This window comes from Oncorhynchus gorbuscha, linkage group LG18, assembly GCF_021184085.1.
Source record: "Oncorhynchus gorbuscha isolate QuinsamMale2020 ecotype Even-year linkage group LG18, OgorEven_v1.0, whole genome shotgun sequence".
Taxonomy (NCBI): domain Eukaryota; kingdom Metazoa; phylum Chordata; class Actinopteri; order Salmoniformes; family Salmonidae; genus Oncorhynchus; species Oncorhynchus gorbuscha.
In genome coordinates, this window is record NC_060190.1 from 328,060 (window position 1) to 341,451 (window position 13,392).

Sequence of the window (13,392 nt, forward strand, 5' to 3'; positions counted from 1 at the left end):
GTCCTGTGTGTGGGAAGAGTTTTAGACGAACAGACCTCACGAAACAACACCTCTGGACACACAAAGGAGACACATGGGGAGAAACCTTACCCCTGTTTTGTCTGTGGGAAGGCTTTAACAAGATCATCAGACCTTAACATACACAGTAGAGTTCATACAGGAGAGAAACCTTACAGCTGTGCTGAATGTGGCCAGAGACTCAACACTCCTCAGAGTCTTGGGAGACACAAGAAGAGACGCCACATCTTACTTCCTGAGGAGGACCAGGCTGGCGGGGTCAAGACTGAAGAGCCCAAGACTGAAGAGCCAATAGTGTCATAGATGAAGAGGAGGCAACCTCTTATGTCAACGGTAACATGGGGGGAAACAAGAACTAGCCCTGAACATCTTGACGTAAAATATATACAGTGCATTCGGAAAGTATTCAGATCCCTTGACTTTTTACACATTTTTTTTTAACGTTACAGCCTTAATCTAAAATGGATTAAATGTTTTTTTCCCCTCATCAACATTCACACAACACCAATGACAAAGCAAAAACAGGTATTTTTTTCCTGTAAATTTCACATTTACATACAGTTGAAGTCAGAGGTTTACATATTCCTTAGCCAAATACATTTAAAATACGTTTTCCACAATTCCTGACATTTAATCCTAGTAAAAATTCCCTGTCTTAGGTCAGTTAGGATCACCACTTTATTTTAAGAATATGAAATGTCAGAATAATAGTTGAGAATTTTATTTCCGCTTCTATTTCTTTCATCACATCCTCAGTGGGTCAGAAGTTTACAAACACTCAATTAGTATTTGGTAGCATTGCCTTTTAAATTGTTTAACTTTGGGTCAAATGTTTTGAGTAGCCTTCCACAAGCTTCATTTTCTTCATTCACATCATTTTCCTCCCTCATGTGCCATCTATTTTGTGAAGTGCACCAGTCCCTCCTGCAGCAAAGCACCCCCACAACATGATGTTGCCACCCCCGTGCTTCACAGTCGGGATGGTTTTCTTTGGCTTGAAAGCCTCCCCCTTTTTCCTCCAAACATAACGATGGTCATTATGACCAAACAGTACTATTTTTGTTTCATCAGACCAGAGGACATTTCTCCAAAAAGTACGATCTTGGTTCCCATGTGCAGTTGCAAACTGTAGTCTGTATTTTTTAATGGCGGTTTTGGAGCAGTGGCTTCTTCCTTGCTGAGCGACCTTTCAGGTTATGTAGATATAGGACTCATTTTACTGTGGATACTTTTGTACCCGTTTCCTCCAGAATCATCACAAGGTCCTTTGCTGTTGTTCTGGGATTGATTTGTTCTTTTTCGCACCAAAGTACGTTTGTCTCTAGGAGACAGAATGCGTCTCCTTCCTGAGCGGTATGATGGCTGCATGGTCCCATGGTGTTTATACTTGCGTACTATTGTTTGTACAGATGAACGTGGTACCTTCAGGCGTTGGGAAATTCTTGGCTGATTTCTTTTGATTTTCCCATGATGTCAAGCAAAGAGGCACTGAGTTTGAAGGTAGGCGTTGAAATACATCCACAGATACACCTCCAATTGACTCAAATAGCCTATCAGAGGCTTCTAAAGCCATGACATAATTGTCTGGAATTTTCCAAGCTGTTTAAAGGCAGTCAACTTAATGTATGTAAACTTCTGACCCACTGGAATTGTGAATCAGTGAAATAATCTGTAAACAATTTTTGGAAACATGACTTGTGTTATACACAAAGTAGATGTCCTAACCAACTTGCCAAAACTATAGTTTGTTTAACAAGACATTTGTGGAGTGATAGAAAAACGAGTTTTAATGACTCCAACCAAAGTGTATGTAAATGAGTTTTAATGACTCCAACCAAAGTGTATGTAAATTAGTTTTAATGACTCCAACCAAAGTGTATGTAAACTTCTGACTTCAGCTTTAAGTATTCAGACCCTTTACTCAGTTCTTTGTTGAAGCGCCTTTGGCAGTGATTACAGCATAGTCTTCTTGGGTATGATGCTACAAGCTAGGCACACCTGTATTTGGGGAGTTTCTCCCATTCCTCTCTGCAAATGCTCTTAAACTCTGTCAAGTTGGATGGGGAGCGTCGCAGACCAGCTATTTTCAGGTCTGTCCAGAGATGATTGATCGGGTTCAATTCCGAGCTCTGGCTGGGCTGCTCAAAGACACTCAGAGACTTGTCCCGAAGTCACTCCTGTGTTGTCGTTGTCCTGTTGGAAGGTGAACCTTCGCCCCGGTCTGAGCGCTCTGGAGCAAGTTATCATCAAGGATCTCTCTGTCCTTTGCTCTGTTCTTCTTTCCCTCAATCCTGACTAGACTTTCAGTCCCTTCTGCTGAAAAACAGGTGTGTGCCTTGACAAATCATGTCCAGTCAGTTGAATTTACACCAGGTGGACTCCTATCAAGTTGTAGATACATCAAGGTTGAGCAATGGAAACAGGATGCACCTGAGCTCAATTTAGAGTCTCAGCAAAGGGTCTGAACACTTATTTAAATAAGTTTATTTTATTTTATTTTTGCCAACAAAGAAATTGCCAGCGTGTCTAAAAACCTGGTTCAGCTTTGTCGTTGTGGGGTATAGTGTCGCATTGTGGGGCATTGTGGGGTATAGTGTCGTTGTGGGGTATACTGGGGTATAGTGTCGTTGTGGGGTATAGTGTCGTTGTGGGGTATAGTGTCGTTGTGGGGTATACTGGGGTATAGTGTCGTTGTGGGGTATAGTGTCGTTGTGGGGTATAGTGTCGTTGTGGGGTATAGTGTCGTTGTGGGGTATAGTGTCGTTGTGGGGTATAGTGTCGTTGTGGGTTATAGTGGGGTATAGTGTCGTTGTGGGGTATAGTGGGGTATAGTGTCATTGTGGGGTATAGTGTCATTGTGGGGTATAGTGTAGTTGTGGGGTATAGTGTCGTTGTGGGGTATAGTGGGGTATAGTGTCGTTGTGGGGTATAGTGGGGTATAGTGTCATTGTGGGGTATAGTGTCGTTGTGGGGTATACTTGGGTATAGTGTCGTTGTGGGGTATACTTGGGTATAGTGTCGTTGTGGGGTATAGTGTCATTGTGGGGTATACTGGGGTATAGTGTCGTTGTGGGGTATACTGGGGTATAGTGTCGTTGTGGGGTATAGTGGGGTATAGTGTCATTGTGGGGTATAGTGTCATTGTGGGGTATAGTGTAGTTGTGGGGTATAGTGTCGTTGTGGGGTATAGTGGGGTATAGTGTCGTTGTGGGGTATAGTGGGGTATAGTGTCGTTGTGGGGTATAGTGGGGTATAGTGTCATTGTGGGGTATAGTGTCGTTGTGGGGTATACTTGGGTATAGTGTCGTTGTGGGGTATACTTGGGTATAGTGTCGTTGTGGGGTATAGTGTCATTGTGGGGTATACTGGGGTATAGTGTCGTTGTGGGGTATACTGGGGTATAGTGTCGTTGTGGGGTATACTGGGGTATAGTGTCGTTGTGGGGTATAGTGGGGTATAGTGTCGTTGTGGTGTATAGTGTCGTTGTGGGGTATTGTGGCATTGTGGGGTATTGGGTTTTTATGTGGCATTGTGGGGTATTGTGGTAGTATGGGGTATTGTGGGGCGTTGTGGGGTATTGGGTATTATGGGGCATTGTGGCATTGTGGGGTATTTTTGTGTCGTTGTGGGGTATTTTTGTGTCGTTGTGGGGTATTGAGGCGTTGTGGGGTATTGAGGCGTTGTGGGGCATTGTGGTGTATTGAGTCGTTGTGGTATATTGAGTCGTTGTGGTGTATTGGGTTTTTATGGGGTATTGTGGGGTTGTAGGGTGTTGTCATTGTGGGTTATTGTTGTGTCATGGGGTATTGAGTCGTTGTGGCATTGTGGGGTATTGGATTTTTATGGGGTATTGTGGCATTGTGGGGTATTGAGTTGTTGTGGGGTATTGGGTTTTATGGGGTATTGTGGCATTGTGGGTTGTTGTGTCCTTGTGGGTTATTGTGGCGTTGTGGGATATTGAGTCACTGTGGGGCATTGTGGGGTAATGGGGCATTGGGGTATGGCATTGTGGGGTATTGGGTCTTTATGGGGTATTGTCGTGTTGTGGGGTGTTGTGTGGAGATAGATGAGGATTTTATAATTCATCCATTTTAGAATAAGGCCGTAACAGGATGTGTAAAAAGTCAAGGGGTCTGAATAGTTTCTGAAGGCCCTGGTGTATGTTTACAAGAAGTTCTCTTTTTTTTCGTTGTTTATACTCAACAAAGACGGCTAAATATTATGAAAATATGTTATCTGTAGTGTTGTCGAAAAATAAAGAGCCAAGTAAATAATGACTTTGATTGGTTCTTTCATTTGTGATACACGGTAAGCAAATGTCATTGACAGAGTTACCTGGTAATGGAGGGGAGGATAATAGAGATGGCACTGCAGGGTTGGGGTGAATTTCAATACCCTATGAAAGTGACGTGTCATTTTAACTTCTGGGTTCTGGTTTTGTAGGCTAAAAATGGGCTCCAAATGGTCATCTTCAAATTCATTTGAGATATATAGTACCAGGCAAAGGTTTGGACACACCTACTCATTCCAGGGTTTTTCATTATTTTCTACTATTTTCTACATTGTAGAACAATAGTGACGACATCAACACTATGAAATAACACATGGAATCATGTAGTAACCAAGTGTTAAACAAAAATATATTTGAGATTATTCAAAGTAGCCACACTTTGCCTTGATGACAGCTTTGCACGCTCTTGGCATTCTCTCAACCAGCTTCATGAGTAATGCTTTTTTCCCCCAACAGTCTTTAAGGAGTTCCCTCATATGCTGAGCACATGTTGGCTGCTTTTCCTTCACTCTGCGGTCCAACTTATCCCAAACCATCTCGATTGGGTTGAGGTCAGGTGATTGTGGAGACCAAGTCATCTGATGCAGCCCTCTATCACTCTCCTTACACAGCCTGGGGGTGTGTTTTGGGTCATTGTCCTGTTGAAAAACAAATGAGAGCCATTTTCATCATAGCGCTCGATGGTTTTTGCGACTGCATTCGAGGAAACTTTCAAAGTTATTTACATTTGACGGATTTGTTATGTTGAGCTGTTCTTGCCATAATGTGGACTTGGTCTTTTACCAAATAGGACTATCTTCTGTAAACCAACCCTACCTTGTCACAACACAACTGATCGTCTCAAACACATTAAGAAGGAAAGAAACTCCACAAATTAACTTTGAACAAGGCACACCTGTTAATTGAAATGCATTCCAGGTCACCAGTGGTGGAAAAAGTACTAAATTGTCATAAGTGTAAAAGTATAGATACCTTTATTAGAAAATTACTTAAGTAAACGTGAAAGTCACCCAGTAAAATACTACTTGAGTAAAAGTCTAAAAGTATTTGATTTGAAATATACTTAACTATCATAATTAGAAGTATTACTAATTACAACTTCCTTGTATTAAGAAACAACAGATGGGACAATTGTCTTGTTTTATTTACAGAGAGCCAGGGGCTCCAACACTCGGACATAATTTACAAACAAAGCATTTGTGTTAAGTTATTCCGCCAGATCAGAGACAGTAGGGATGACCAGGGATGTTCTCTGTTTAGTTATTCCGGCAGATCAGAGACAGTAGAGATGACCAGGGATGTTCTCTGTTTAGTTATTCTGCCAGATCAGAGACAGTCAGGATGACCAGGGATGTTCTCTGTTTAGTTATTCCGCCAGATCAGAGACAGTAGGGATGACCAGGGATGTTCTCTGTTTAGTTATTCTGCCAGATCAGAGACAGTAGGGATGACCAGGGATGTTCTCTGTTTAGTTATTCCGCCAGATCAGAGGCAGTAGAGATGACCAGGGATGTTCTCTGTTTAGTTATTCCGGCAGATCAGAGACAGTAGAGATGACCAGGGATGTTCTCTGTTTAGTTATTCTGCCAGATCAGAGACAGTAGGGATGACCAGGGATGTTCTCTATTTAGTTATTCCGCCAGATCAGAGACAGTAGGGATGACCAGGGATGTTCTCTGTTTAGTTATTCCGCCAGATCAGAGACAGTAGGGATGTTCTCTGTTTAGTTACTCCGCCAGATCAGAGAAAGTAGGGATGACCAGGGATGTTCTCTGTTTAGTTATTCTGCCAGATCAGAGACAGTCGGGATGACCAGGGATGTTCTCTGTTTAGTTATTCCGCCAGATCAGAGACAGTCGGGATGACCAAGGATGTTCTCTATTTAGTTATTCTGCCAGATCAGAGACAGTCAGGATGACCAGGGATGTTCTCTGTTTAGTTATTCCGCCAGATCAGAGACAGTCAGGATGACCAGGGATGTTCTCTGTTTAGTTATTCCGCCGGATCAGAGACAGTCAGGATGAACAGGGATGTTCTCTTGATAAGTGTGTGAATTAGACCATGTTCCTGTCCTGCTTAAGCATTCAAAATGTAACTAGTACTTTAGGGTGTCAGGGAAAATGTATTGGTAGTACTTTAAAGTATTTTAACTGAAGTACTTTACACCACTGCAGGTGACTACCTCATGAAGCTGGTTGAGAGTGTGCTAAGCAGTCATCAAGGCAAAGGGTGGCTACTTTGAAAAATTGTAAATATATTTTGTTTTGTTAAAACACTTTTTTTGGTTAACTACATGACTCCATATGTGTTATTTCATAGTTGTGATGTTTTCACTATTATTCTACAATGTAGAAAAACCCTTGAACGAGTAGGTGTGTCCAAACTTTTGACTGGAACTGCATAGTAAAATTGTGTATGTGTTTTCATATCGGTTTTCAACTTATTTGATGCCCAAGGAGTACGAAGCCAAAAGGTTAGATTTCATTCATCATAAACTACAACTCCCAACATGACTATCTTTCGAGAGTTTGCAGCAGGAGAGAACAAGCTGCCTGCTCTCATTTAGGATATCAAGGCCGACCGGTGTACTGAGGCAGTGGTTTCAGAAAGTTAGAGTCCCCCATTATAATCAATGGGAATATGGCAAACTTCATGGTCAATATTCGTTCACATTATGACCAATACTTTTGACCAAGTCAGTTAAGAACAAATTCTTAATTTCAATGACAGCCTAGGAGCAGTGGGTTAACTGCCTGTTCAGGGGCAGAACGACAGATTTTTACCTTGTCAGCTCGGGGGTTTGAACTCGGTTGTAACCGGTTACTAGTCCAACACTCTAACCACTAGGCTACCTGCCGCCCCCAAACAAGGTATCTCCTTGAACCGATTATTTAAAAATCACACACATCCCAATGAAAGGGAGCAGTACTGAGCTTAGCCTTCAACGTCACTTCCTGGAGTAGCTCAAACTGCATGTATCCTGTCAGTATATCTTTCCAAAAACTCCTCCATATAGCAAGATGGCGACATGCTGAAATGACACTTCCTGATCTTGAAACGCGCCACTGAGACTTCACATAGAAAACAATGGGGTGACGCCGTTGATGGCTTCGGCCTTATTTTATACAGTCTGGTTTGCAGGACAAAAAAAACGCTGGCAGGTTCAGTCACAAAACCCAGTATAATATTTTTATCACGCTCCAGTATTTCTAACTTTAGGAGATGGGTATTCGTTTCTGAGCGTCAAATATTTTGATAAAAGGCAACGGTTTATGAGCAAATGTATATATCTTAAATGACCGTGTTTTCATGACTTTGATCATGTAATCTTGAAGCCCATTCAAGAGATTATGGGACACGACCCAGAAGTAACGTGGAAGTGGCCCTCACCAGAGGAAAAGGAACAGTGTCCAACTCGGCTGGAAATCTTTCTCTCTCCAGCAGGTGGCGTTGTTTCGCCCACCAAGCAAGGAGTTTTGTATGGAGGCCAAAGAGATTGTCGGATTTGTTCAACAACAAATAATTATTTGCTACCTGAGTTTTATTTGGTCTAATAGACGTTTCGTAAAGCTTAAGTTGTTACGAGTGTACTTATATAAGTAGGACACGTGACATCCCCGCAAATTTAAGAAGAAAAAAAACAACACTTTAAATCCGCGGTGTCTCAAGATGGCTATGCATATTCATGATATGGGGCATAGCATCTCTCCCCCATTGAATAACGGCGGTTGACGTCAACAACCTGCATTGAATATTCAAAACTGGATTACAATAATGAGGTGAGATGTATTCACCAATCCAAAGAAAGGATAGACCGAAGATTGACAGCCCGCCGTGCCGCTTTTGTGGACGTCGACTCCCAACGGAGAGACGTACTGTATCCTGTCAGTAGATCCATCATCTTTGCCGTCGCTTTCACAGCTATTTCAATCCAGGAAGTAAATTCCAATAGTGTAATTTTCATGGAAGTAAATTCGAAGGCCCACCCAACAAAACAGGCTTCAGAAAATGTGTTTCATGGTTCAGGAAGCGGAACCGAAAAATGAAGACAATTAAATGTATTAAGAGTAAGATTTGTGATCTACAACTTGTAAAAGTTGTTACTACTCGTTGCTTTTCTCCACTAGCGATGCGTGAGAAGGGTTGGCTACCCCTCGTCAGAATTATATTACTGGGATTTACAATACACTACTAATAATCATTTATTACACTTCTATAGGGGTTTTCATAGAATCCCAAAACGCTTCAAACACAACACATTTAAAAATGGTATTTTACCTTTATTTTACTTATTTTTTTCAGTTAGAAACAAATTCTTAATTTCAATGACGGCCTAGGAAAAGTGGGTTAATTGCCTTGTTCAGGGGCAGAATGACAGATTTGTACCTTGTCAGCTCGGGGATTTGAATTTGCAACCTTTCGGTTAACTAGTCCAACGCTCTAACCACTAGGCTACCCTGCAACAATAAAAATTATAAGCAATATATCATGACAGGTCGGCGAATAGAGGCCGAGTCTTTGAACGCTGCATCCTCCGAAGAGCAGCGGGTCGGTTCATGGTTTGAGCGGAGGGAGTGGTCAGAGGATGGTAGATGACGGTGATGGAGTCTGCTGATAATCTTGTAGAGGTCAAGTCAGGGAAGCAGCCTGAGTCATGTAGCCCCTGGACTTCTCCTCTTCCACTCTGTCTATTACACATTTAGGTGATGCCTCAAGAGCTCGGCATATAAAATATCAATAACAGTCAACTCAGTATTATTCAAATAACATTATTTGGATTAAGAAATGAAAATATACATGTTGTGAAACACCACTGCGCTCCTGAACTGGTGGTGGCGGTATAGCGGAGTCCACAGTAGAAGATAATCCGGACCGGAAGTTAGACCGGAAGCAGAAAGACGCTGATGTAGCTAGCCAGCAGTCTGGATTAGCTGTCCACGTAATTTTGTTGGAAATTCGTCAAATATCACAATGATACGGTTGAAAAATATGCTGTGACGTTGCCAAACTTGAACTGTAAACACGGAGCAGGCAATATTTCCAACTACTATTTTTATAGTTTTGTAATCGGGTTTAGCAAAGCAGTTAGCTAGCTTCCTGGCTGCCGTTAGCCTAGCTAGCTAACCTTTGTCAAATTGTAATGTGCTACTAGTAGCGAGGCTGTTTAATTCGCTAGCTAACTAGCTAACGTGACCTCGTGGTGAACATTTTCATTTCAGAGAAAGGACGTGGACGATTTCATTTCCCGCTACAGCATTTAGCTGCTTCAACAATTCCTGAAGGATTCAAGATGGAGGAGGTGAGAACCACGACTTTCGTTCTCTAGTTGCGTCCCGTTTCTCCACCCTTTTCCCAAAGTGTGCACTCACAGATTTAAAACAAGTATCGGATTGGTGTTAGCACAATAAGTAGTAGCTGGATGGAGATAACTAGCGTTGGCTATCAGTAGCGGGGATTGATATTGTGTAAACCAAGTACACGTCGGCAGAATAGTAGCTAACCTTTAACATTATCCACTCTTCTCCCGACTTGGTTTACACACGAACACGACCAATCCGTTATCTTTGAGGTCAGTTCGATTCAGAAAAATAAACTCTTTTCTGTTTCGATTATTGGGTTTGAATGCACAGGATACAACTATTAATAAAACTCCCATGATGGTAGTGATGACAGTTACTGCGTTTCACATATTAACCATTAATTTACTCTAAAATATTTCAGTTGTGTGTCTTACATTTGTTTTATTTTATGCCAAGTCATCTCAGAGCTGCTGCCTGACAATCACTATTTTGTAGTTCTTTAAAGAAGGCATACTTTTATGACTGCTGATTGGGGAAATTGGGATACCTAGTCAGTTGTACAACTGAATACTTTAACTGAAATGTGCCTAACCCAACCCCTCTGAATCAGAGAGGTGTGGAGGGCTGCCTTACTCAACATCCACCATGTCAGGGGCAGAACGACAGATTTTTACCTTGTCAACTCAGGGATTTGATTCAGCAGCCTTTCAGTTACTGGCTCAAAGCTCTAACCACTAGGCTACCTGCCTCTCCATGCAACTATCAATCACTTAGATCATGTATTTTCAGGTAGAGATACCTCTCAAATCATGCTGTAGCAGGCATAAAAGAAACACAGACCAGACGAATAAATGCACATTAGATTATGGTCATTGTAGTTAGTTTAGCGCATTAAACGTGGTAATTATGTGGAATATTAGCTTGTTGGAAACTACAACTCCCTACTACATCTCACAGTTCAGGCTGGATCTGGTGTATCTCTAGAGAAACTGCAGTGTGCGCATTGAGCTCACAGAAAGAAATTAAATGTTGGTCAATTAGAATAGCAGTTATTTTGGCAAATTGCTCAGCACTAGTGGAATGGCGTGTTATTTCTGTTGGTTGGGTCTACAGACCTAGCTAGGTTACTCAACTCCATGGTGAAGGAAGTTTCTGAAGAACAGAGCAGAGACCGGATGTCGTGGAGTTCCGCTCCGGTGCCCTGAACCAGATCTAACCGCTCTCTGATTGGTTGGGAGAATAGAGATGTCTTATTAAGATCGCAGCGTTGTACCTCATTAAGGCGTCTGAGCGCACGTGCAGCATCATTGAGGCCATCTCCATTTTGAAGTAGTCAATTTACGACTACTTCTATGAGTTGGTAAACAACCTGAAAGGGTGTATAATTTACTAATTGACTAATCCAAACAGCAAGCAATGCAGATGTAGAAGCACAGTGGCTAGGAAAAACTCCCTAAAACAGCAGGAACCATGGAAGAAGCGTGGAGAGGAGTCATCAGGTCAGGTAGTCCTGAGGCGTGGTCCAAGGGCTCAGGTCCAAGGCCTCAGGTCCAAGGCCTCAGGTCCAAGGCCTCAGGTCCAAGGCCTCAGGTCCTCCGAGAGAAGACATTGAGAGAGAATTAGAGGGGGGCGTGCTTAAATTCACACAGGACACCGGATAAGACAGGAGAAATACACCAGACTGACCCTAGCCCCCCAGCACGTAGACTATTACAGCATAAATACTGGAGGCTGAGACAGGAGGGGTCAGGAGACATTGTGGCCCCGTCCGACGATAACCCCAGACAGGGCCAACCAGGCAGGATATAACCCCACCCACTTTGCCAAAGCACAGCCCCCACACCACTAGAGGGATATCTTCAAACCACGAAGTATAGCCCATGAAGATCTCCCCCATGGGAAACAAACCCGAGGGGGGGCCAACCCGGACAGGGAGATCACGTCAGTGACTCAACCCACTCAAGTGACGCACCCCTCCTAGGGACGACATGGAAGAGCGCCAGTGACTCGGACCCCTTAATATGGTTAGAGGCAGAAAATCCCAAAGGAGAGAGTGGAACTGGCCAGGCAGAGACCGCAAGGGTGGTTCGTGGCTCCAGTGCCTTTCCATTCACCTTCACACCCCTGAGCCAGACTACACTCAATCATGTGACCCACTGAAGAGATGAGTCTTCAGTAAAGACTTAAAGGTCGAGACGTGAGTCTGTGTCTCTCACATGGGTAGGTAGACCATTCCATAAAAATTGAGCTCTATAGGAGAAAACCCTGCCTCCAGCTGTTCTAGGGACAATAGCGTACGTGTAGATATGTATGGCAGGACCAAATCAGAGAGATAGGTAGGAGCAAGCCCATGTAATGCTTTGTAGGTTAGCAGTCACACCTTGTAATCTGCCCTTAACAGGAAGCCAGTGTAGGGAGGCTAGCACTAGAGTAGTATGATAAAACTTTTGAGTTCTAGTCAGGATTCTAGCAGCCGTATTTAGCACTAACTGAAGTTCATTTAGTGCTTTATCCGGGTAGCCGGAAAGTAGAGCATTGCAGTAGTCTAACCTAGAAGTAACAAAAGCATGGATGAATTTTTCTGCATCATTTTTGGACAGAGTGTTTCTGATTTTTTTTAAATGTTACGTAGATGGAAAAAAGCTCTCCTTGAAACAGTCTTGATATGTTCTTCAAAAGAGAGATCAGGGTCCAAGAGTAACGCCGAGGTCCTTCAGTTTTATTTGAGACAACTGTACAAACATTAAGATTAATTGTCAGATTCAACAGAAGATCTCTGTGTTTCTTGGGACCTAGAACGAGCATCTCTGTTTTGTCCAAGTTTAAAAGTAAACCATTTGCCGCCATCCACTTCCTTATGTCTGAAACACAGGCTTCCAGGGAGAGCAATTTTGGGGCTTCACCATGTTTCATCAAACTGTACAGCTGTGTGTCGTCCGCATAGCAGTGAAAGTTAACATTATGTTTCCGAATGACATCACCAAGAGGTCAAATATATAGTGAAAACAAACTAGGCAACTAGTTTCTTATGACAAATGTTTTTGTTGTGTTTAGGGGTGCGACTGCATCTAGGGTATTACGCAAGGTTACATTTAGTTCCTCAGTTGGCTAACTGATTTTTGTACTCTGACGTCTTTGGGTGGTCTGAGAATTTCTAGCACAGCTTTTGATGATTCTTGGTTGGGTGTCCGAGCAGATTATTTGTTGCGATTGCAAACGTAATAAAATGGTGGTCCGATTTTTGAGGAAAAACATGAAGATCCACAATATTTATTCCATGGGACAAAACTAGGTCCAGAGTATGACTGTGGCTGTGAGTAGGTCCGGAGACATGTTGGACAAAACCCACTGAGTCGATGATGGCTCCGAAAGCCTTTTGAAGTGGGTCTGTGGACTTTTCCATGTGAATATTAAAGTCACCAAAGATTAGAATATTATCTGCTATGACTACAAGGTCCGATAGGAATTCAGGGAACTCAGTGAGGAACGCTGTATATGGCCCAGGAGGCCTGTAAACATTCGCTATATAAAATGTTTGGGTAGGCTGCATAGATTTCATGACTACAAGGTCCGATAGGAACTCAGTGAGGAACGCTGTATACGGCCCAGGTGGCCTGTAACCAGTAGATATATAAAATGTTTGGGTAGGCTGCATAGATTTCATGACTACAAGGTCCGATAGGAACTCAGTGAGGAACGCTGTATACGGCCCAGGTGGCCTGTAAACAATAGCTATAAAAAGTGAGAGGAGGCTGCATCAATGTCATGACTAAATTGACAGTT

At 42.7% G+C, this 13,392-nt stretch overlaps 1 protein-coding gene across 2 annotated transcripts in view; it reads left to right on the plus strand.

The window, feature by feature from the left end:
- The first annotated feature begins 8,336 nt into the window (after positions 1–8,336).
- LOC124002686 (zinc finger protein 721-like) overlaps positions 8,337–13,392 on the plus strand; it is a 28,220-nt gene continuing 23,164 nt past the window's right edge. For both annotated transcript variants that reach the window (XM_046310323.1, XM_046310324.1), the window contains exons 1-2: positions 8,337–8,376; positions 9,529–9,608. In XM_046310323.1, the coding sequence (XP_046166279.1) occupies positions 8,352–8,376; positions 9,529–9,608 (105 nt within the window). In that variant the 5' untranslated portion in view covers positions 8,337–8,351. The remainder of the gene's footprint in view (positions 8,377–9,528; positions 9,609–13,392) is intronic.